General features: G+C 38.3%; 2 protein-coding genes across 6 annotated transcripts in view; one reads left to right on the top strand and one right to left on the bottom strand.

Annotated features, from left to right (window-relative positions):
- Window positions 1-13,609, top strand: part of GNB4 (G protein subunit beta 4) — a 55,597-nt gene extending 41,988 nt beyond the window's left edge. For all 3 annotated transcript variants that reach the window (XM_003776361.5, XM_054553029.2, XM_024244380.3), the window contains 2 exons: window positions 4,346-4,562; window positions 8,360-13,609. In XM_003776361.5, the coding sequence (XP_003776409.2) occupies window positions 4,346-4,562; window positions 8,360-8,466 (324 nt within the window). In that variant the 3' untranslated portion in view covers window positions 8,467-13,609. The remainder of the gene's footprint in view (window positions 1-4,345; window positions 4,563-8,359) is intronic.
- A 1,121-nt stretch (window positions 13,610-14,730) lies between these two features.
- Window positions 14,731-22,067, bottom strand: part of MFN1 (mitofusin 1) — a 44,529-nt gene continuing 37,192 nt past the window's right edge. For all 3 annotated transcript variants that reach the window (XM_009239562.4, XM_024244378.3, XM_054553026.2), the window contains 2 exons: window positions 18,900-19,034; window positions 14,731-17,366 (listed from right to left, as the gene is read on the bottom strand). In XM_009239562.4, coding sequence (XP_009237837.3) covers window positions 17,288-17,366; window positions 18,900-19,034 — 214 coding nt within the window. In that variant the 3' untranslated portion in view covers window positions 14,731-17,287. The remainder of the gene's footprint in view (window positions 17,367-18,899; window positions 19,035-22,067) is intronic.

The raw sequence follows: 22,067 nt of genomic DNA, 5'->3' as shown, positions 1-22,067 counted from the left end.
CTGTTGCGAGGCTGGAGTGTAGTGGTGCGATCTCGGCTCACTGCAACCTCTGCCTCCCGGGTTCAAGCAGTTCTCCTGCCTCAGCCTTCCAAGTAACTGGGACTACAGGCGCACACCACCACGCCCAGCTAATTTTTGAATTTTTAGTAGAGACGGGGTTTCACCATGTTGGCCAGGATGGTCTCGATCTCTTGACCTTGTGATCTGCCCACCTCGGCCTCCCAAAGTGCTGGGATTACAGGCGTGAGTTACAGACCCCGGCCTTTTTTTGTTTTTTTTTTGAGATGGAGTTTCATTCTTGTTGCCCAGGCTGGAGTGCAATGGCATGACGTTGGCTCACCACAACCTCTGCCTCCTAGGTTCAAGTGATTCTCCTGCCTCAGCCTCCCGAGTAGCTGGGATTACAGGCATGAGCCAACACACTCGGCTGATTTTTTTGTATTTTTAGTGGAGACGAGGTTTCTTCATGTGGTCAGGCTGATCTCGAACTCCTGACCTCAGGTGATCCACCCACCTCGGCCTCCCAAAGTGCTGGGATTACAGGCATGAGCCACCGTGCGCAGCCTTTTTTCTAGTTTTTTTAAGATAGAAGCTGATGTCATTGATTTGGAACTTTTTAAAATTTCTAATATTGGAACTTAAAGCCGTAATTTTTTTTTTTTTTTAAAGACTGGGTTTCACTGTCACCCAGGCTGGAGTGCAGTGGTGCAGTCGTGGCTCACTGCAGCCTCGACTTCCCTGGGCCCAAGTAGCTGGGTATACAGGCGCGTGCCACCATGCTGGCTATTTTGTGTGTGTGTGTGTGTATTTTTTGCAGAGATAGGGCCTTGCCATGTTGCCCAGGCTGGTCTCGAACTCCTGGGCTGAAGTGATCTTTTTTGTCTTAGCCTCCCAAAGTGCTCGGATTTCAGGAGTGAGCCACCATGCCTGGCCCTTCTTCATGTTTCTTGTGTTTGGATCTATGAGTTTCTTTCTTTTTCTTTTTTTGAGACTGACTCTCGCTCTGTCACCCAGGCTGGAGTACAGTTGCATGATCTCGGCTCACTGCAACCTCCACCTCCCGGATTCAAGCAATTCTCTTGCCTCAGCCTCCTGAGTAGCTGGGACTACAGGCACACACTACCATGCACGGCTAATTTTTTGTATTTTTAGTAGAGGCGGGGTTTTATTACGTTGGCCAGGCTGGTCTTGAACTCCTGACCTCACGTGATCTGCCTGCCTCGGCCTCCCAAAATGCTGGGATTAAAGGCGTGAGCCACCGCACCCAGCCCCAATCAGATTTTTTTTTTCCTGTCTTCTCCCTTCCTTTGGAGACTTTAAGTTACATAGACATTAAACCACTTGAAGTTTTCCCAGAGCTCACTCATGTTCTGTTCATTTTATTGTTCAGGATATTTTTCTTTCTGTATTTTACTTTGGATGGTTCCTATTGCTTTGCCTTCATACATCTTTTCTGTTGTATCTAATTGGCCATGAACCCATCCAGTGCGCTTTTCATCCCAGACGTTGTTGTCCTTGTCTGTTAATTTTATCTTCTGTGACCTTTTTCTGTTTTTTTCAACTGATTAATTTTTCTCCTAATTATAGGTCATATTTTCTTGCTTTTTTGCATGTCTGGTGAATTATTAGATACCAGACATTGTGAATTTTACCTTGTTGGATGCTAGATAATTTTATGTTCATAAAAATATTATTTAGATTTGCTCTGGGACATAGCTAAAATCAGACTGGCCAAGTTAAGTTACTTGGAAACGATTTGATCATTACAGGGTTTGCATGTAAGTTTTGTTAGATGGGACCAGAGTGACACCGTGTGTGCTTAATTTTGCCCCACTGGTGAGACAAAAGACTTAAAACCCCTCTTCCCAAGAAATGACGAGGTTTTTCCTGTGTATTATGAGGTTTTCCCTCTGGCTGGAGGGGATAGGCATTATTTTCTTCCTGTGTACACACCAGGGTTTGTTTCCTGTAATCTTTTTGGGTGTTTCTTTCGCAGTTTGATTAGTTTTCTCACACGGCTCTGCTGATTGGTACTCAGTTGACTACCTAAAGGAGGTCCTCAGCGTGCCTCTGGAGTTTTCTCTTTGCCAAGCTTTGTCCTCTCCGACACTCTCTGTGAACTCTAGATGCTGTGGACTTCTTGGATTCCCAGTGCTGTCTCCTCAACTCAGGGAGGCCAGTGGGCTCCAGCTGCATTTCTCTTCCCTTCACCATGACCTGTAAACTTTCACAGTAGGACGGTAGTAAGGTAGTAAGATGGAGCAGCTGTAGGAATTATATATTTATTTACTTACTTATTTTGAGACAGTCTCATTCTGTCACCCAGGCTGGAGTGCAGTGGCATAATCTCGGATCACTGCAACCTCCACTTTCCGGGTTCAAGTGATTCTCCTGCCTCAACCTCCCAAGTAGCTGGGACTACAGGCACCCGCCAACACGCTGTGCTAATTTTTGTATTTTTGGTAGAGACGGGGTTTCACTATGTTGGGCAGGCTGGTCTCGAACTCCTGACCTCAGGTGATCTGCCCACCTCAGCCTCCCAAAGTGCTGGGATTACAGGTGTGAGCCACCATGCCTGGCCTCTTTTATTTATATTGTTTCTCAGAGGCAGACTCCTTCGTTGGCTGATATCCAATGTTTTTAGAACCATGTTTTATATATTTTTGTCCAGTTGTTTTTAGTTTTTTAAGGCGTGGAGCAAATCCAATCACTGTTGCTCCATTTTGGCTGGAAGCAGAAGGATAGCCAAGAAGTAATTTTTAAAAAAATATTTTAGTTGAAAAACATTGAGTTGAAGGTCTAAGGGTCTTATGAAGTACTTTTTAAAAAGTAATTAAAAGAGGGGCCAGGCGCTGTGGCTTATGCCCGTAATCTCAGCACTTTGGGAGGCTGTGGCAGGCAGATCACTTGAGGCCAGGAGTTTGAGACCACCCCGGCCAACATAATGAAACACTGTCTCTACTAAAAACGCAAAAAAGTTAGCCAGGCGTTGTGGTGCATGCCTGTAATCCCAGCTACTGAGGAGACTGAGGTAGGAGAAGCACTTGAACCCAGGAGGCAGAAGTTGTAGTGAGCTGAGATTGCACCACTGCACTCCAGCCTGGGTGACAGAGCAAGACTCTGTCTCAAAAATAACAAAAAAAAGTAATTAAGAGAAACCAATACATCCTGTTGAATTTAAGAGTATCAAAAGATGGGAGAAAATTCAAGACGAAAACGCAGATTACCTAGATATAAAAGATTAAAAACCAAGCTAACTTCACACTTTTTCGCAATTGACACTGCTGGAAGGCTTCTGAACAGTATCTGCCAAGTGTTAAGGGAGAAATACTGTGACCCAATAATTTTAAGTACCAGAGATCATAGTCATGATGTGGGGAGAAATACACTAAATATAATATAGGATAAGAGATTAAGACCAAGAATAATCACTTAAGGCATTACACGTAAATGATTACTGCTATTAAAAGATACAGAATAAACTATAATGTTGTATGCAAGAAACACACCTAAAACAAAATGACCCAGGAAGGCTAAATGTAACAGTAAGAGAGTGGGTAAGTCATAAACTGGAAGGAAATCTGTAGTAATATTACTATATTACTATTAACTGAAGTAGAATTGGAGCAAAAACTATAAGATGAGAGAAGTTTTATCTTAATGAAAGGGACAGTAGTGATGCTATAACATTGAAATTCATAAAACAAAAGCCATTAAAAATTCAAGGACCCAAAACACCATTGTGTAGGAGACTTTAGTAGACAACTTGGAAATACTGATATCCTAAGAAGGCACGAAATAAGATACCGAGGATTTGAATAGTGTTATTTAATAATGTTGACTTGAGAGTATATTGTAAATTGCACCATATTTGGGTTTTACCAAGTATGCAGTATATTACCTTTCTAAAATCTGAAAAACTCTGAATTCTGAAAAAGAACTGTCCTAAGGGGTCCTTATAACCCTATAAGGATTGTGGACCTTTTATCTCCTTGCCGTTCGTTCTACAACAGCCACACACATACACATATATATTCTATAAATATTAGTACTTGCTTTAAATGTTTCAACATGACACATGGAGAACCAGAGCCAGTATTTGTTGAATACTTGCTGTGTTTTGAACAATGGGCTATGTACTTTGCGTATGTTATTTAATTCAGTCCTAACCACCACTTTGACAGGGAATCTAAGGCTTAAAAGATTTAAGAATCTTTAGTACCCAACATCGCTCACCTGGTAGGTAGCCAAGTTGGAATGTTAACCTAGATTTGTCTATTAGTACGCTGCCTCCTATGATTTTACATACATCTTTAGAGTAAATGTTTGTTACTTTCCTGTCTAGTTTTTCCCAAATGGATATGCCTTCGCCACTGGCTCTGATGATGCCACTTGCCGGCTCTTTGACCTTCGTGCAGATCAAGAGTTATCATTGTATTCTCATGACAATATCATCTGTGGAATCACTTCCGTAGCCTTCTCAAAAAGTGGGCGTCTCTTGTTGGCTGGTTACGATGACTTTAATTGTAACGTATGGGACACGCTAAAAGGAGATCGTGCAGGTTAGTAAATAAGTCCACATTAGGTTCTGATTTTCAGGAAGTGTGAAGAGGTTCCCATCAGTCGTGTTCTAGGCCTCCATGGACATCTTGGAGTTCTGGAAAGTGGTAACCCGATGGTTCTCATCATGTTCTTTGTTGTTACCTTTTGTTTGTGGTTATAATCCATAAACCATATTTACACTTTTGCTTTCTGAAGAATCACACTGAGGTCTGTAATATTTTCTTGTTTGGTAGACTTCAGAATTAAAGATGGATAGTGAATGTGATTCAGTGTGGTCTTTTAGAAATCACACTTTTCTTATCACCTGACAGGAAACATTGTAACTGCTGGTTTTCTTCCTTCTGAAGCAGATCTTGTATGGGACAGGACATAGACCTGTCGCTTGCCTTAGCCCCATACCCTGAGTCCTCCTCTGCAGCTTCTACAAGATGACAATACACATTAAGCCATACTGGGGACTGTCATTAGTAACAAGTCACACGGAGTAATTTTTAACTATTTTTAAAAATCAAAATTATACTTAAAGGAATCCAATTGTCCTATATAGCTTGTTACCAAAACACAGCAGTTGCTTCATTCCCAACCCATAGTTTCTGCTCCCCAAAGTAACTACATTTAGTCATTTACCTACCCGCCCTCTCTCCCCACCCTCTTTGTTTTGTTTTGTTGAGACAGGGTCTCTTTATGTTGCTAAGGCTGGTTTCTTCCAGCCTCAGCCTCTGGAGTAGCTGGGATTACAGGCTTGAATCACCTCACCTGGCTTACTTACATATCTCTAAATAACATGCCTGTATTGCTGTTACTTGTTTAAAAAATAAAAATTCAGGTGTTATCTGTTGTTAACCTATTATCATGGATGATAAGGGTTTGGTTTTAAGCCGCTCCTGCCGTAGCCACATTCTTCCCAACCAGTTTTTCCCATATGATAGAGATTTTGTTTAGAATCACATTCACTGTTTACATAATTCCAACTTTTTAAAAAGTCATTTGCTGCTGAGCCATGAGACGTGTTATGACTTCTTTTGCCATGCAGCTTTTTTTGTATTTTCTAGAGTTAATTTTTTGGTTTATATTCTTAGTTTCTATGTGCTTCTCACTAATGAATCTTCACACTTTCTGCCAGTTTTGATGTGTCTTGGAGCGGATCCATTTTCGTTCATTGTGCTGGGTATTTAGTGAGCCTTTTTGATCGGGAAACTCATTACCCTATAGAACAGGGACACTTGGGGGTGGGGGCTTGTTGAATTTTATTTCTTCTCTATTATCATCATTCCCTTTTTCTAGATCTCCCATTATGTTGAAAATGGGCTTCCTGGACTGATCCTTTTGACTTTTTTTTTTAAGAATTTTTATTTTATTTTACTTTTTTTGAGATGGAGTCTTGCTCTGTTGCCCAGGCTGGAGTGCAGTGGCGTGATCTTGGCTCACTGCAGCCTCTGCCTCCCAGGTTCCAGCAATTCTCCTGTCTCAGCCTCCCGAGTAGACTAGCTGGGATTACAAGTGCGCACCACCATGCCCAGCTAATTTTTGTATTTTTAGTAGAGATGGAGTGTCACCATGTTGGTCGGGCTGGTCTCGAACTCCTGACCTCAGGTGATCTGCCCACCTCAGCCTCCCAAAGTGCTGGGATTACAGGCGTGAGCCACTGCTCCCGGCCTGACTTTTTAATTATATTTTTTATTTTCCATCTTTTTTGCTTTATCTTCTGGGAGGAAACCTCACCTCAGGTTTCAACCCTTCTATTAAGTTTTGGTTTTCATTTTCGCTACCATCTTTTTAACTTAAGAGCATTATTAGTGAAAGAATTTTTTTTTTTTTTTAAGTTTCTTCTTCAAGCATAGTCTTTTGTGTTTCCAAGTTTTTTTTTTCTTCATTTTTGGGGTTTCCTGTCTTTATTTTTAGAATATTTCCTTAAAAGTGTTAGTTCTTATTCATACTTAAGAGTGAGGCACTAAAACCATTTGAAGCTGAGCACATGGCTAGTGTGCTGACTCTAGGCCTCCATTCACTCTAGGCTGGCCATTCACTAAGGAAGCTCTGCTGTGTCTGCCAGTTTGGGGGCTGATTTCAAGAGAAAACCTGAGGGGCCACAACATTTAGCTAGTAAACTTTATTCCCCTTTCAGCACAGTTTTATTAATCTCATCTGTGCCTGTTTTCTTCCAGTCAGGAGACCCTGTTTTACCCTTTCCACTGAGTGAGTCTCTAGTCTTAGACCACAGCGCAGGATCCGTCACCTGACTCTGTAGAGCAGAGGAAGAGGACACCTGGGGTCTCTTACTGATTGATGAACACTTTCCAGTGCAATCTTATTTTACTCTGCCTTTGCCCCTACCTGTTCCAGCGATACCTGGTTCCACCTAGTAGGGACGCTTTTGGAGAATCTGCAGTGTAATTTTGTTACTTGGCTTATTACTAGATTATTCATTTTGAACTCAGTATTTTGGGGTTCATTAACACAGTTGCCACCATCCAGCTTACAAAAGTTCACTGCCATTGCCTGCTCTCATCTCACTGTCCTTGTGGATTTATGTCCTTACCCTTTTAACTCCCCTATGCAGTTGTTGGGGTTCCTGAGGGAGCAGAGGCAGTTTAAGTTTTTTCCAGGAATGATTTTCTACAGCCTCTTTAAAGAGACTGCATGGTTTGCAGTTTTACACTTTGCAAGTAGATTCCTGGAAGTATTCCGTTGCTTAAGGCCAATTACTTTTTAAAGATATTTGGTGTTTTGCCTGGATTGAAACAATTAGTATCCATAACAAAATAAAAATGTGCTTGTTGTCCACACTTACATGCTTGAGTTTTAGTTTTGCTTTGCTTACAAGCTGGTTTCAAGTTGGCTCAACTGGAACTTTGAACTTAAAATTGGATCCTGACTAGTGAATTGCTAATTCATTTCCCTCTCCAGTGTGACTTAAAGTATTTAGCCACAATGTTCATTTTTTTTGTTATTTCAACTCATAATGGTAAATTTTCCCATTGCCAAACATGGCCATTCTGGAGATACTATAGAGAATATTAAGAGTTACAAGATGAACTTCTGTTCCTGATTGATTGAAAATGATATGCTTAAGAATATAGAGAGATAATGCAAATTCAAACACAGTGTATTTTCAAAAGTTTTTTGAGCATTTGATGTATTCTAATTTTTCTTATTAATCTTATTGTATTTCTTGTTTTCCTCCAAAATATTGGAAATACATCAAGTGAGTTTAATATGTGAAAGAAATGAGAACTACATGAGTTTCATGGTTTCAGAAAGTTAAAACCAATAACATTCCGGAGTTTGGTGATTAGCATAAGAAAGTAAATAAATTATGTTGGTATTCTTGGAAGCAGTGATGTAAGGCAGCTTTATTCTTATGTTTTTGTTGTTCCTGTGGTAAAGGACTCCTTCAGTGAACTTCATTGAAAATCTTGTTTTTGTTGAAAATAGCATACATAGCTCAGTAGCAAAATTTGGAATATCATGAACTTATTAGAGATGTGGAATAATTGTCTGCATATGTTTTCCTAGATATAAGTTGAATTATAAAATGATTTTTCAAAAATTAAAACCACAAATTGATGCACATCAAAATTCAAATAATCCAAATTTATAAATACATCCAGCTTACTCCTAACTTCTTACTCAGAGAAATTTGTTGTTTTCTTTTAAATTATTATTATTTTTTAACTGATGAGCTTTCAAGAAAACTGGACTGATAGTTTTTAAGTACCCTTTTAAATCTCTGCATATACTTGTTTAATTCTAAAACTCTACAATTGCTAACTTTTTACTAAATTTTTTTTTTCAGGTGTCCTTGCTGGTCATGACAACCGTGTGAGCTGCTTAGGTGTAACTGATGATGGCATGGCTGTGGCAACAGGCTCTTGGGACAGTTTTCTTAGAATCTGGAATTAACAGTGTCATACGTATTCTTTGTTCTCCATTGATATATCTGGAGAAATCAATGCTACAGCCTATAGCTGTGAAAAAATTCTACCTTATATTTGCAGGTGAAGATTTTTCTATTAGATTATATACAAAAACAAGCTTTCAGTAAACTACCAAAAAAAAGTGGGGGTGGGGGAAAAAAGGCAAAGGCGCCTTCTGAGATCAAAAGGACCAGTGTATTAATTTGAGGGGTTGGGTTAATTTAACCTTGATGAATTGTTGTATGTATTCAGAGTCTGTTTTCTTTGTGTAGAACAGAATGTACACATTATAGCAGCTCGCCATTGTGTTTGCATTTTTTAAGAAGTACATTTTTAACTTTGTATACACAAGAAATGTCACATTTTTGAGTTTTGTAATGGAAGAACCAGGCACAGAAACAGAGAGAAATGATACTGTATGTGTGTGTATTTATGTCTGAAGAAAGTCCCCTTGAATTCTCTTTGAATCTAAGAGATCCTGATGGCTTCATGTTTAAGAGCATTGACAGGCGGGGCACCTCTGAGGGGAGTCCATTGTTTCTCATGCATCATTTGCCGTATACTGTTAATCAAAGTGCTTGCTTTCAGTCCTTTGAGGGGACAGATAATCTGAAGGCCAGAGATTAGAGATTTCACTGATATTTTGGACATACATAAGAAACTTCATTATAATTTATTAATAAAAAGTAGGTAATAGCATATAAATGGTTCTTGACATTTTAAAAGCCTGGTTATGATCAGTTGACACTTTGAGTACCCCCCTAAATAGCTGGACTTTCCTATTCATTTCATATTTGGAACTAAGTTTGTAGTGTATACTCATCTTTCAGAAGTTTGGTAAACATTGGGATTGTCCCTGCATCTGAACATCTTTCCCAGTGCTATCAGTATACATCTAGAGAGGAAATGCAATGTGACAGTGTTACATTTGGAGAGAAGTGTGAGATCTAACCAATTGCTAGCACATATTTGTTGTAATACGATGGTTTATTTCATGTTTGCATACTATAAAATCTGAATTGATGTGAAATATCTGTGCCTTTAAATTTCTTAAAATGAAACCTTTAAGCTTTTTGTTGTTTTGCAATATTTTGTAGTATTTCTTCCCTTCCTTAGCACAAAATACTGGTTTCTAAGTGGATTTGCTTCAAAGGATGTCTAGATGTAAGTGATTCCACTTAAAGCCAAAATAAAAATTCCTAAAGCAGTTCTTAAAGGAGTTAGAGAGATATATTAAACAGTTCTTCTGTGGTATAATAATGTGTCTCTTACTAGAATGACCCCCACAACTAAGTTAAAGATACTTTTCCTGTTGGATTTTCTTTTACAAATAAGTCTAAATGATTGATAATAGAAGATTGTTAGTCTTGCTTGATGGTAAAGTCTTGGATTATTCTGATATATAGACATGCATTGTTTTGTAACTTAGTTATTACTTTTCAGATAGGTCTGTGTTAACTTTTGAACATGTGTAACCTTAACCTAAATACTCCCAAACTTTACCTCTAAATTTTTGTTTTTATATTGTGAATGTGCTAATATGTGCATCAGCTGTAAAGATGTTATCAGTTTTGTTTATTAAAATCAGTCGACAATTAGAATAATAATAAAATGGATAAAGGCAAATTAAGATATAGGACCAAAACAGAATATTGTAGATGGCAGTTATGAATGTATATTTATATTTTGGTTAAGATTTCTATTAACTTTTTGGCTGGGCGCAGTGGCTCACACCTATAATCCCAGCACTTTGGGAGGCCGAGGTGGGCAGATCACTTGAGGTCAGGAGTTCGCGACCAGCCTACCCGACATGGTGAAACCCCATCTCTTCTAAAAATACAAAAATTAGCTGGGCGTGGTGGCACATTCCTGTAATCCCAGCTACTCGGGAGGCTGAGGCAGGAGATTCGCCTGAACCCGGGAGGCGGAGGTTGCAGTGAGCCGAGATCGTGCCACTGCACTCCAGCCTAGGCGACAGAGTGAGACTCCATCTCAAATTGGGGAAAAAAAAAAATTTATATGAACTTTTGCTATTAATGTTTATTTGTAGGCTATTTATATCACTTCATAAAGCACAGCTCTTTGAGAAAAGAATACAGGAATGTATTCATTTCCAGAAAAAGAGGGTTGGGGAAAGTTTGCCATGTAGGTTAGTCAGAAGAAAGCAATTCTATTATGCATAAAAATAACCTTAAATATGTGAGAGACTGTCTCCTCTACTTAAGAGTTATTATAGTAGTCAGAGGCATACAGACCACAGGAATTCTATGGTCTTAACATATTTTAAAATTACATTTATTTTAATGTTCTTAAAGTTTATGAAGAGCAGTTTAAAGCAGTTCCCATAATTAAATATTTACTCAGCAACTAAAAACTATTTAACCCTTGTGGTTAATTATACACATAAACAAATGGCGACAGAGTAGCCTCACTACCACAATTACCTTCATGGTTACACCTTTGCTTTCTAATAATAGGGGCTGTAGTTGCTAAATCTATTTGTTGCAGTTTAAGTTGAGCTGATTATTTGTTTAATTCTGTTATTGTTCCTGAGTTCAATGAGTATGTAATTTGTAGAGACGTTGAATAGTTTGGATCTGAGTTTTTAAGGCTGAAAAATCTGGCTGGATTTAGTTTTTAAAAATTTGCATCATCAAGAATATTGCAGTTAATGTTCCTTCTTTTTTTTTTTTTTTTTTTTTAAAGACAGAGTCTCACTCTGTCACCCAGGCTGGAGTGTACAGTGGTGCCATCTTGGCTCATTGCAGCCTCAACCTCTGCCTCCTGGGTTCAAGCCAGTTCTTGTGCCTCAGCCTCCCAAGTAGCTAGGACTATAGGCATGTGCCAGCATGCCCGGCTAATTTTTGTATTTTTAGTAGAGACGGGGCTTCGCCATCTTGGCCAGTCTGATCTCGTACTCCTGGCCTCAAGTGATCCACCAGCCTCAGCCTCCCAAAGTGCTGGGATTACAGACGTGAGCCACCGTGCCCAGCCAGGTTTCCTTCTTTACCTTCTAAGAAACATTTAAACATAATGTGCCTGAGAAGGTTAATTTGTCAACTCTGTAGCATGTCAAGAAAAGTAGTTTTTTGAGATCTGGCAAGAATATTTTAGAGATACATATTCTTTTCTAAGTATGTGATCACCTTGTGGTGTTGAGCATATCGTCCCAAAAACCTGCTTAAGCAAACAGTTCTTGGCCAGGCACTGTGGCTCACACCTGTAATCCCAGCACTTTGGGAGGCCGAGGCAGGTGGATCACGAGGTCAGGAGTTCAAGACCAGCCTGGCCAAGATGGTGAAACCCCATCTCTACTAAAAATACAAAAATTAGCCGGGCGTAGAGGCGGGCACCTGTCAGCTACTCGTGAGGCTGAGGCAGAGAATTACTTGAACTCGGGAGGCGGAGGTTGCAGTGAGCCGAGATGGCACCACTGCACTGCAGCCTGGGCGACAGAGCAAGACTCCGTGTCAAAAAGAAAAAGCAGTTCTTGCCATCAGCAAGGATATCTCCTCCACTTTAATGGACAGGCCTCATTTTTGGCAGCTATGCTATTTGAGATTTAGACTGAATATCCAAGGTTCCTCCCTAGCTCAAGTTTTTACTTGTGATTACACACACCACATTGAATTCCATCTTCAGAGGCAAAGATTTGAGGCTTCATATCTCAACAGCAAAAGGGCCTGTTCAGCAATTCCCTTCATTTTAGACTCATATGACCTCAGAGATTGCATGATAATAGTAAACTAGTCTCCTGGAAATAATGGATGTAGGTGCTTCTAGAATATGTTACAGAATTTCAAACTTAACCTATTAATAGATAAATGGATCTTGACTTAAGGTGACAAAATGAAATTTTTTATTATTGCTTAAAGACGCTGTGCCAATATTGTATATAACTAGCTCCTCCAATACTTTTGGTATTTTGGATTTAATAGTAAGACCTTAAGCATTTTAAATGTGAACATGTTCAGGGAAGTATGCTTTGATGTAAATGTCTCAGATCTAAGTTGTAACACAATTGAATACTTGTGGCTTATTCTTGGTTTAACTTAGGAAAACTGGTTAAACAATTCCCCATTTGGGCCTGTCATCATTTTAATAGTGAAGATGTTCTTTCTATAATCTTCAGGGTCTGAGTCAGGCTGAATTTTTTTAAAAATTAAATATTATGTTCAAATTCTTTCCTTTTTGCCATTGTGAAAAGGCAAAATTTTAAATGATTTCTCCTGTTAGAATTTTTAAAAATACAGGTTGGACCATCTTTCTTATGGGTTGCACAATGAATTTATATTTCAAATTAGATTAAGTAGAATGTGAAGTACATTTCAGATTTACTAGTTTTCGTTCCATTTTTCATTTTGGGTTGCCTCAGATTCAGTGTATATTTTAAAATATTGGTTACATAATAGGTACTCAATGAAATGGTTTATAGTAGAATATCTAAGCTAGCACTTTATTTTAAAAAGTAAATTATTAATCACACATTGATGGTACACCTTGTATTTAGCAAATGTTTGCATGTTGATAAAATCTCCTATGTCTTCTTTCTTAAATCCAGTTACTGATTTTGTAAAATACAGTTGTGTTAAAGCAGCATTACAGGGGGAAAAAGCTATATTCCAACTGGTGTTAAATGTATTCAACAAAATCTTACATCATACAGTATTTATTTCTTAATTAATAGAACTTCAGTGATATACTTGGTAGATATCTCAAGCCTTTTGTCTTTTACACAATGGTGCTCTATCCTATTGTTTTCAAAGAAGCATCTGAACACTTGCATTTCTATTTTCCTATCCAAAGGCATCCACATCTAAGTGTGTTTTTAAAGTTGATTAAAATTATTTTCCTGTTAAAGCATTCTGAAAGTGTTTGTCTTTACCTAGAATGATTTGTACACACTCGTGGTCAACTGAACATGAATGTCAGTAGTAGTCTAATTATGGGAAGGGTAAACATGTTAGATTAAGGCTCTTAAAGCTCTAAACCATATAAACTATGGACTTGTATCATGATTTAACTGTTCTTAGATCTTTCTTACACAGTGATTCATTCCTCTATTTGTACAGTGGCTTTATGAAATGTTGTGAATTGATACTGTAATCAATAAAGTGCTTTTAACCAGATTTCATTGTATTTTTTTAATGCCACACTTTTTTTTTTTTTTTTTTTGAGAGTGTTACTCTCTTGCCCAGGCTGGAATACAGTGGTGTCATCATGGTTTACTGCAACCTTAGCCTCCCGTGCTCAAGTGATCATCCCACCTCAGCCTCCGGAGTAGATGGGACTATGGGTACGTACATGCCACTATGCCCAGTTAATTGTTATATTTTTTTGTAGAGACAGGGTCTATGTTGCCCAGGCTGGTCTTGAACTCCTGGGCTCAAGAGATCTGCCTGCCCCAGCCTCCTAAAGTGCTGGGATTATAGGCATGAACTACCATGCCCAGCCAATTTTTTATAAAGTTTTTATTGAGACAGGGGTCTTGCTTTGTTGCCCAGGCATGTCTCGAACTCCTGGCTTTAAGGGACCGTCCCACCCTGATCTCCCAAACTGCTGGGATTGCAGGCTTGAGCCAACAAGCCTGGCCTCTGTAATTTTTAAATAAGCGATTCTGCTTATGGTGTTGATAAATTATATCTTTACTACTTCTTTCACCACCACACCCTTGGGGGAGGATGAGGGTGGAAATTAAGATAAAGATGTTATATAATTATTTACAGATTATCTTAAATTTACTTCAAAATGTGGGAGATAAAACAACTTTGGCCATGAGTTGGTAATTCTTGAAGCTGGGCAATGGAGTAATGAAGGTTTATTATGCTTTCCTGGTTATCTCTGTCCTTGTTTAATATTATTCTATAATAAAATGTTTCTTAAACTTATGAGTCCATGCGGGGGCACATAGGACTACAGGTTGAAGCAGAGGGCAAGAATAAACTCCCCTTTGACACTCTAAATTAGTTCTATTGTCCAGTGAAGAGTACTAAATACCTGTAAATTGTTATGTTTAAGGTAGAAAACTTCTTGAAATGTGCTCCTCTGATGGTATTGTATGACATCTTATACTAATGACTGGTGTATGTAACTTTCACTTACCCTTTTAATGCTTGCCCAGAAGAACTAAACAGTAATGCAATCAAAAGAGGTCTACTTAAGATAACTAACTTACATATCTACCATAAACGTAATTAATGAAAGATAAAAACTCAGTAAATACTAGTATAAATGCTACATTTGTCAACTATCAGGCAGGCAAACAGGTTTTATTTTCATCTTGCAAACTTGCATACTGAAAAAAAGTTTTTGTAAAAAGATTATACAAAGTTTAATCCTGCAAACATACAAAGTAAACAAGTGTATGTGCAATAACTTCGAAGTACATCACTCATAATTACATAATTCCTGTATAATTCATGGGCTTGGTCATAGGTGCACATATTTCTAGGCGTAAGAGTTGGCTTTCATTATTTTACTGTTCCATTTCCAACATTCATTATGTTTTCACAATTGATCAGACAGAACTACATAAAACAAGTGATGAAAAAGTTGCCATACCAAACCTATACCAGTGGTACCCCAACTTTACTGTGCATCAGAAACACCTGGATGGCTTGTTAAACCATAGATTGCTGGGCTTCAAACCTACTGTCTGACTCCATAGGTTTGGGTTCAGACCCAAGAATCCACGCTTCTTATAAGTTTGAAGGTGATTATAGCTGTGCGTGGTGGCTCACACCTGTAATCCCAACACTTTGGGAGGCTGAGGTAAAAGGATCACTTGAGCCTGTGAGTTCAAGACCAGCCTGCACAACACGGGGAAACCTCGTCTTTACAAAAACTAGCCAGGCATGGTGGCGTGTGCCTGTAGTCTCAGCCACCCAGGAGGTCGATGTGGGAGGATCACCTGAACCCGAGAGGTTGAGGCTGTAGTGAGCCATGATCACGCCACTGCACTCCATCCTGGGTGACAGACTGAGACCCTGTCTCAGGAAAAGAAGTAATGTCGATGACCCAGGACCAAACTTTGAGAACCACTGTACTATACTAATGAGGTGATACCAAACCATTATGAACTTTCAAGCTTAAGTACTTTCATATAAAGGTTATGGCCTTGAGTTTTGTAACCTAAATTAGCAGTACATGATCTTAGACACTGTTTTTCCATGTTGTAGTTGTTACCTAATCCCACTTACTGTGGCCTGTACCATTTCTTGGGTTATGAATCAGCAATAAAAGCTAAACACCAAAATTAATTTGCATTAGTATACTGCACTCTAGTGTCAATTTGCATAAAAATATATTTTTGAAAGGCTTCAATGGCCTAGTGTTATCTTCTAAGATACCTTGAAAAATAGAGTTGCACCTGCTGTAAAAAGGCTGAATAGCATCTAGAAGCCTTAAAAGGCATAGAAAAGGAAGGACTGTGTATTCAAAGAGAAAAAGCCTTAAATTTTATCCCTCCCATGAAAAGGAAACAAACTACATGTGGCCAAATGTACTGTGTTCCCCGGGACTGTGCATTTCTAACAAGTGTCTAGGAGATACTGATCTGGTAGTCCTACATTTTGTCTAGCAAATTCCTAGAATGGTGTCATTTTTGTACATTTCCATTCCATCTGAGTTTCAATTTTTTTTAACATCAGTTAAAGATTTTATTTGATTCATTAAAGAGGAAACTGGTGAGGCATTTCCACCAGCTCAAGGAAGAATTTTGTAAATGTTACATTTATGGATCAGAAATAACTGAAATGAATGTGCAAATGGAGGCAAAACTGGCCTCTTCCACAGTGGGGAAGAAAGTCAACAGAACCTCCACTAGGCATAATTTACATATGTACAGACTCAATCAGCTTTTAATATAGAAAGATATTTGAACCCAAAATCTTTCATTAAGGTAAAAAGTACAATAATAATTTTTAATGAAATCCTGGAAAATTCATACAAATAAAATTAAAAGCCTCCAATGGGGTATAATCCAGCAATATCCTAGGCAAATGCTTCCTGAAGAACAGCTTTTTAAAAACATCACTGTTTATCATTCAAAATTCAGACCTCTCCTATCTTTGGCTATTTTTATCTCTTCAAACTTTACTCCTAAAATTGCACTAGGAAAGCTTTCCTTATTGGAATCATAATGGGAGCAAAGCTGAAAATGTTTCTTTAGAAACATCTAAGGAAATTACTTAGACCCAAATACTTATAAGTGACTATAACAAGCCTTTATCCTGTTTTACATCCGTTTTAATGGGAATAAAAAGTAAAAACAGCACATTTATTAGTGGTTCACACAGCTGCCATGATGGCAGAGTGGCTGTGACTTGCATAAATAATACACCCAAGGACATTCCACACTCCTTGGTAGTTCCAGGTAGTTCCAGCAATGCGATTTACTAAATAAAGTGACTATTCCCATGAAAGAAAGCACCAAAAACTAGTCTTGAGAAAGAAGATGAAAGGCTCAATCTCTAACTCCTGGATGCCAGGAAGCAGAGTTTTTCAGAATCAAAAACAAATTAAGAGCTCACGGCCCCACCCCTCAGGGGTCACATAAGTTGGTACCGTTGCTTGTAACTAATTCATGATTTTAGCCTTTTCTTTACCCAAAATTAAAACTAAGGACATAACACTCTTCAAAAATACACATACCCTGAGATAGATCTTTACCAGAATCTACACAGGGCTTTGCTATTTAGGTACAGTTAGTACAATTCATATTTAAAGTAATTTCATAAAAATAACAACTGTCCCAATCTTACAAGTTTCATTTCCTCCTATCATGGTCACCAAAGCAATCTCTATTGTTAGGATTCTTCATTGCTTGAAGGTAGAAACTGCTTAGTAAAGTTCTCCAGCTCATTTTCAAGTTGAACAGCTTTATTTCTAATTAAAAAAATAAAACACCAATCTAATTACCATAAAGGTCAAGGAGAAAAGTGCATTCCATCCATTATTAAAAGACAAAAACTAATAATAACGAAGAGCATAACAGACAGTGGAATCATATCTTACACGGGATATCCTAAGTTACCTAGAGCCATGATTATGCTTGCAAATTCCCTTTAAATAATGCACAAAGTACAGAGTGTTATGGACATAGAAGGAAAGTAGCAGATGTTACAGTGGCAATGGCATACCAAAAATATTTCCTTTAAACACTAGATTCATCCTTGATGCAGCCAAATGCCCACAAGAGAGGAAAACTGGAACTAAAACTGACAGAAAAACAGATTTGTTTCCCACTCTCATACTATGCCAGGGCACATATTCATTGAGTGGGCTCTCTCTCTCCATTATGGAGGGGGGAAGGTCTTGTTTTACTTTATTCCTGTGTGCATATGCTTCAGGTCATACAAGTGAAGTGTACATCAGCTCTGAACTCTACATTTCTTCAGGTAGCTCTCCTGCAGCATTAGCACATTAAATTCTATCCAAATGGCTGAGCCTAATCTAGTAAAAAATGGAAATTCCAAATATTATGGTATTTATTTTTTTAACTTTTTTCTATTAGAAAAGGTATATATGGGATGAGCTGACTTAAAATAGGAGCAATCGAATACATACAATTCACATGGGTGGGTGAGGCTGGAAATATCTAAGTGATAGGCAGGCATCTTTTCCAGAGATTTTGAAACTAAGGTACAATGAACACGTGTGTTGGTCAGATGAAGACACTATGGATGGATAATCACTACTATGGGTGTTTTAAGTACATGCCCCAAAATCCAGGTCACAAAGACAGTCCCTCCAATTTGTAAACACTGACTACTAAGCTGTTCTTACACAGGCAATTTTGTGTAGCATGTGTCCTAGAAGTAACAGCAGGGACTAAATGAGGTTTAATCGTTCTTCCAAGACATTCTGACAAGCCAGCTAATGGGTAAGCAAAAGTAAGAAAGCTGAAAGTTAAGTTCTTAAGCACTAAGAATTTCCAACTACAGACCAAATGGTGACACTTTCAGTCTTGTCCCCAAAAGCAAATTTTATTAGACCCTAAATAATATATAATGAATCATATCAAACCAGAAATCCACATTTTATCAGGAAATCTTACTTTTGTTTTATGATTTAAGTATACATATTCAATAGTCCCCCATGAAAATAGAAGTTATGGGTCTTGGACATATACAACTAAAAACTCACTTTTAATTATACAACTTCTGTTCTGAAAAGGGAATAATATAGCCTAATGAAGAGTAAATTTCGATCTATAAAGTTCCTTTCGATTCAGATTTGTTTTCTTGTTGCAATTAGCCTTCGGTGAAACTGCAAACCACATGGAATTAAATATGGAAGATTTTCATTTAAACCAACACAAAAAGCTATTAGGTATGAATATAAATTCATTAATAATTTTACATATTTTGTAATGAGACCAGTAAATGTTCAAATTATTGAGAAGAAAGGTTTAAATACCTTAAGAGCTTTGAATTGTTTTGTATTTTCTCCAACTGATCTATTTCTTTGGGTAATCTAGCAATTTCTTCTTCCAGCTGTTTTTGAGTAATATCAACTTGTTGGCACAGGCGAGCAAAAGTGGTAGCTATTTGTCTTAAAATAAAAATTTAGAAGCAGTCATAAATGTCTTCAAAAATGAATAAGCTTTAATTTAAAGCTCACATAAAAGAACACAAGTTTTAAAGAACTTCTAAACTATAGGGAATCAGAACACTAAGAATGGTAAGAGGGAAGATACGGCACTAGTGGGCTGCATTTTATCCTGGCTCAAGAGATGATATTACCTCTGTTATATGGCTGTGAACATGAATAAGCTATATAAAGACAAAAGACAGGTGTGTTTCTTCAGAAGCACAATAAACCTTACTCATGCTTGGGACCCTGCCCAAAGTAAGAAATTATCAAGAACAAAAAAAATTCCATGCACTTTTGTGACATAGGCAAAAATACTTTAAACTATAGCAAAATTTAACAATATTTCTAGAATCAAAGGCTTATATTTGAGGGCTAATTCATATATTAACTTTGGCAAACATTAGATTTTTAATGTTTTTTAATGGGAGCATAGATTTTTAATGGGAGCATACCTCTTCCCATTCCACCAAATCCCAGTATTAGACAGATGAAGCATGTGTCATTCTTTTAATATTTTGTTAAATATTAAAAATTTAGTTTATTTTAACTGAGAAATTATTTGAGGTTGCCTCCATTAACATGCAAAGTCTTCTAAGAAAGATGATCAAGTCAAGTTTTTATTTCCCATAACCCCTAGCATGAATTGCTGCATGGGAGGCAATTAATAAATGTTTGATAATCAATGCATGGAAGGCTACATTGACTTTGTTTTTATTTATATGAATTTCAGCTGATTCTTTGGATGTCCAAGTATCTTAATTAGATGAAAACTCATCCTTAATATAAATTAAAACTATCAGATAAAATAGAGACTCAAAAAATTTGGTCAATGAATGAATGAATAAATGAACAAATTCCTCAAATTTGCAGTCTCCTGGTAACCATTCTCTACAATTATTAACTGTTAGTTCAGACTTTGATTTTGTATCTGAAACAGTTTACTGTTCCTGCAATTCCTGTCTCCTGAGTCTAAACAATTTCAAATACTACTGCAAAGTTATCTGTTCTAGAGCTAAGTGTTGACATCACTCTCAGAATTCCTAATTATCCAAACCCCAATCTACACATATAGACAAGGCCACATCCTGCTATGAAGTCTATACCTGAATGTATGTACACAGCTTAGATACACATGTGCCACATTGAATATTTCTCTTCATGTCCTTGAATGCATTCCTTTCCCCTTACCTTCTTGTTTTTGATTTGGGTTGTTGTCTCCATCTGATCTTCCGATATGGCATGTTCAAATCTCATATGCTACACATCTCCTCTAGAAACCTTTATTGATCTACTATCCTTCATGATTTAAGTAACTTGTACAGCCTTGCCTTATGATAATAGTTTATCTTTCTCTTATATTTCTTATCACTCTTTGTATTATAATTATGTAAATGTTAGTTTCTTCCATTAAACTGAACTTATCTTGAACTCAAAGAATTTTTAAATTCTGCTCTGAGAGGCATCCAAATACAGAATATTGTACCCTGACTTGACTGGAGTTCTATATATTTTTACCACATGAATGAAACAAATATTTAAGTTGCATAAAAGCAGAAACCGGGTGGACTTAGGTATATGTTATAATAAAATTCTCCTGAGATCTAAAAATAAAATAGCATTTAACTTATAAATTTGAACTGCAAGAGCAAAAATACATTACGTTCACCATGAAATCAGGAGTCTACCTACCATTAAGTTCATTTGTTAAATGCTAAGAATTCATTCAGCTTTCTTAGACTGCTTGGCCAGGCTACCTCTATTCATTCAGTTTTCTTTATTAAGAAACCATAAAGATCTGGCTGGGTGCAGAGGCTCACGCCTGTAATCCCAACACTTTGGGAGGCCAAGGCAGGTGGATCACTTGAGGTCAAGAGTTCAAGATCAGCCTGGCCAACATGGTGAAACCCTGGCTCTACTAAAAAAAAAATACAAAAAAAAATTAGCTGGGCAAGGGGCTGGGCGTGGAGGCTCACGCCTGTAATCCCAGCAGTTTGGGAGGCTGAGGCGGGTGGATCATGAGGTCAGGAGATTGAGATCATCCTGGCCAACATGGTGAAAACCCCATCTCTACGAAAAATACAAAAAAAAATTAGCCAGGTGTAGTGGCATGCACCTGTAGTCCCAGCTACTCGGGAGGCTGAGGCAGGAGAATTGCTTGAACCCGGGAGGCGGAGGTTACGGTGAGCCGAGATCGCGCCACTGCACTCCAGCCTGGGTGACAGAGTGAGACTCCATCTCAAAAAAAAAAAAAAAAAAAAAAAATTAGCTGGGTGTGGTGGCACACGCCAGCTACTTGCTTGAATGAGGGAGGTGGAGGTTGCAGTGAGCCAAGATTGTGCCATTGCACTCCAGCCTAGGCGACTGAGACTGCATCTCAGGAAAAAAAAAAAAAAAGAAAAAAGAAACCACAAATATCTTAAGGGCAATTATTTATTTTTGAGACACAGTCTCTCACTCTGTCGCCCAGGCTGGAGTTCAGTGATGTGATCTCGGCTCACTACAACCTCTGCCTTCCAGGGTCAAGGATTCTTGTGCCTCAGCCTCCCAACTAGCTGAGATTACAGGCATGCGCTACCACTCCTGGCTAATTTTTGTATTTTTAGTAGAGATGGGGTTTCACCATGTTTGCCAGGCTGTTCTCGAACTCCCGACCTCAAGTGATCCGCCTGCCTCAGCCTCCCAATGTGCTGGGATTATAGGCGTGAGCCACCTTGCCCAGCCAGGTACATAAATTTAGAATAGGTCTGCTGAAGATCTTTTGAGTTGGCCATGGTGGCTCATGCCTATAATCCCAGCTACTCAGGAGGCTTGAGGAGGGAGGATTACTTGAGCCCAGGAGGTCAAGACCAACCCGGGCAACATATTGAGACCCAGTCTCAAAAAAAAAAAAAAATTAAAAAATTATCCTGGTGTGGTGGCACACACCTGTGGTCCCAGCTACTCGGGAAGCTGAGGCAGAAAGATCACTTGAGACCAAGATTCGAGGCTGCA

The sequence above is a fragment of the Pongo abelii genome, chromosome 2 (assembly GCF_028885655.2).
Source record: "Pongo abelii isolate AG06213 chromosome 2, NHGRI_mPonAbe1-v2.0_pri, whole genome shotgun sequence".
Classification (NCBI taxonomy): Eukaryota; Metazoa; Chordata; class Mammalia; order Primates; family Hominidae; genus Pongo; species Pongo abelii.
Note: the sequence above shows the minus strand (reverse complement) of the source record. Positions and strands in the feature narration are given on the sequence as shown.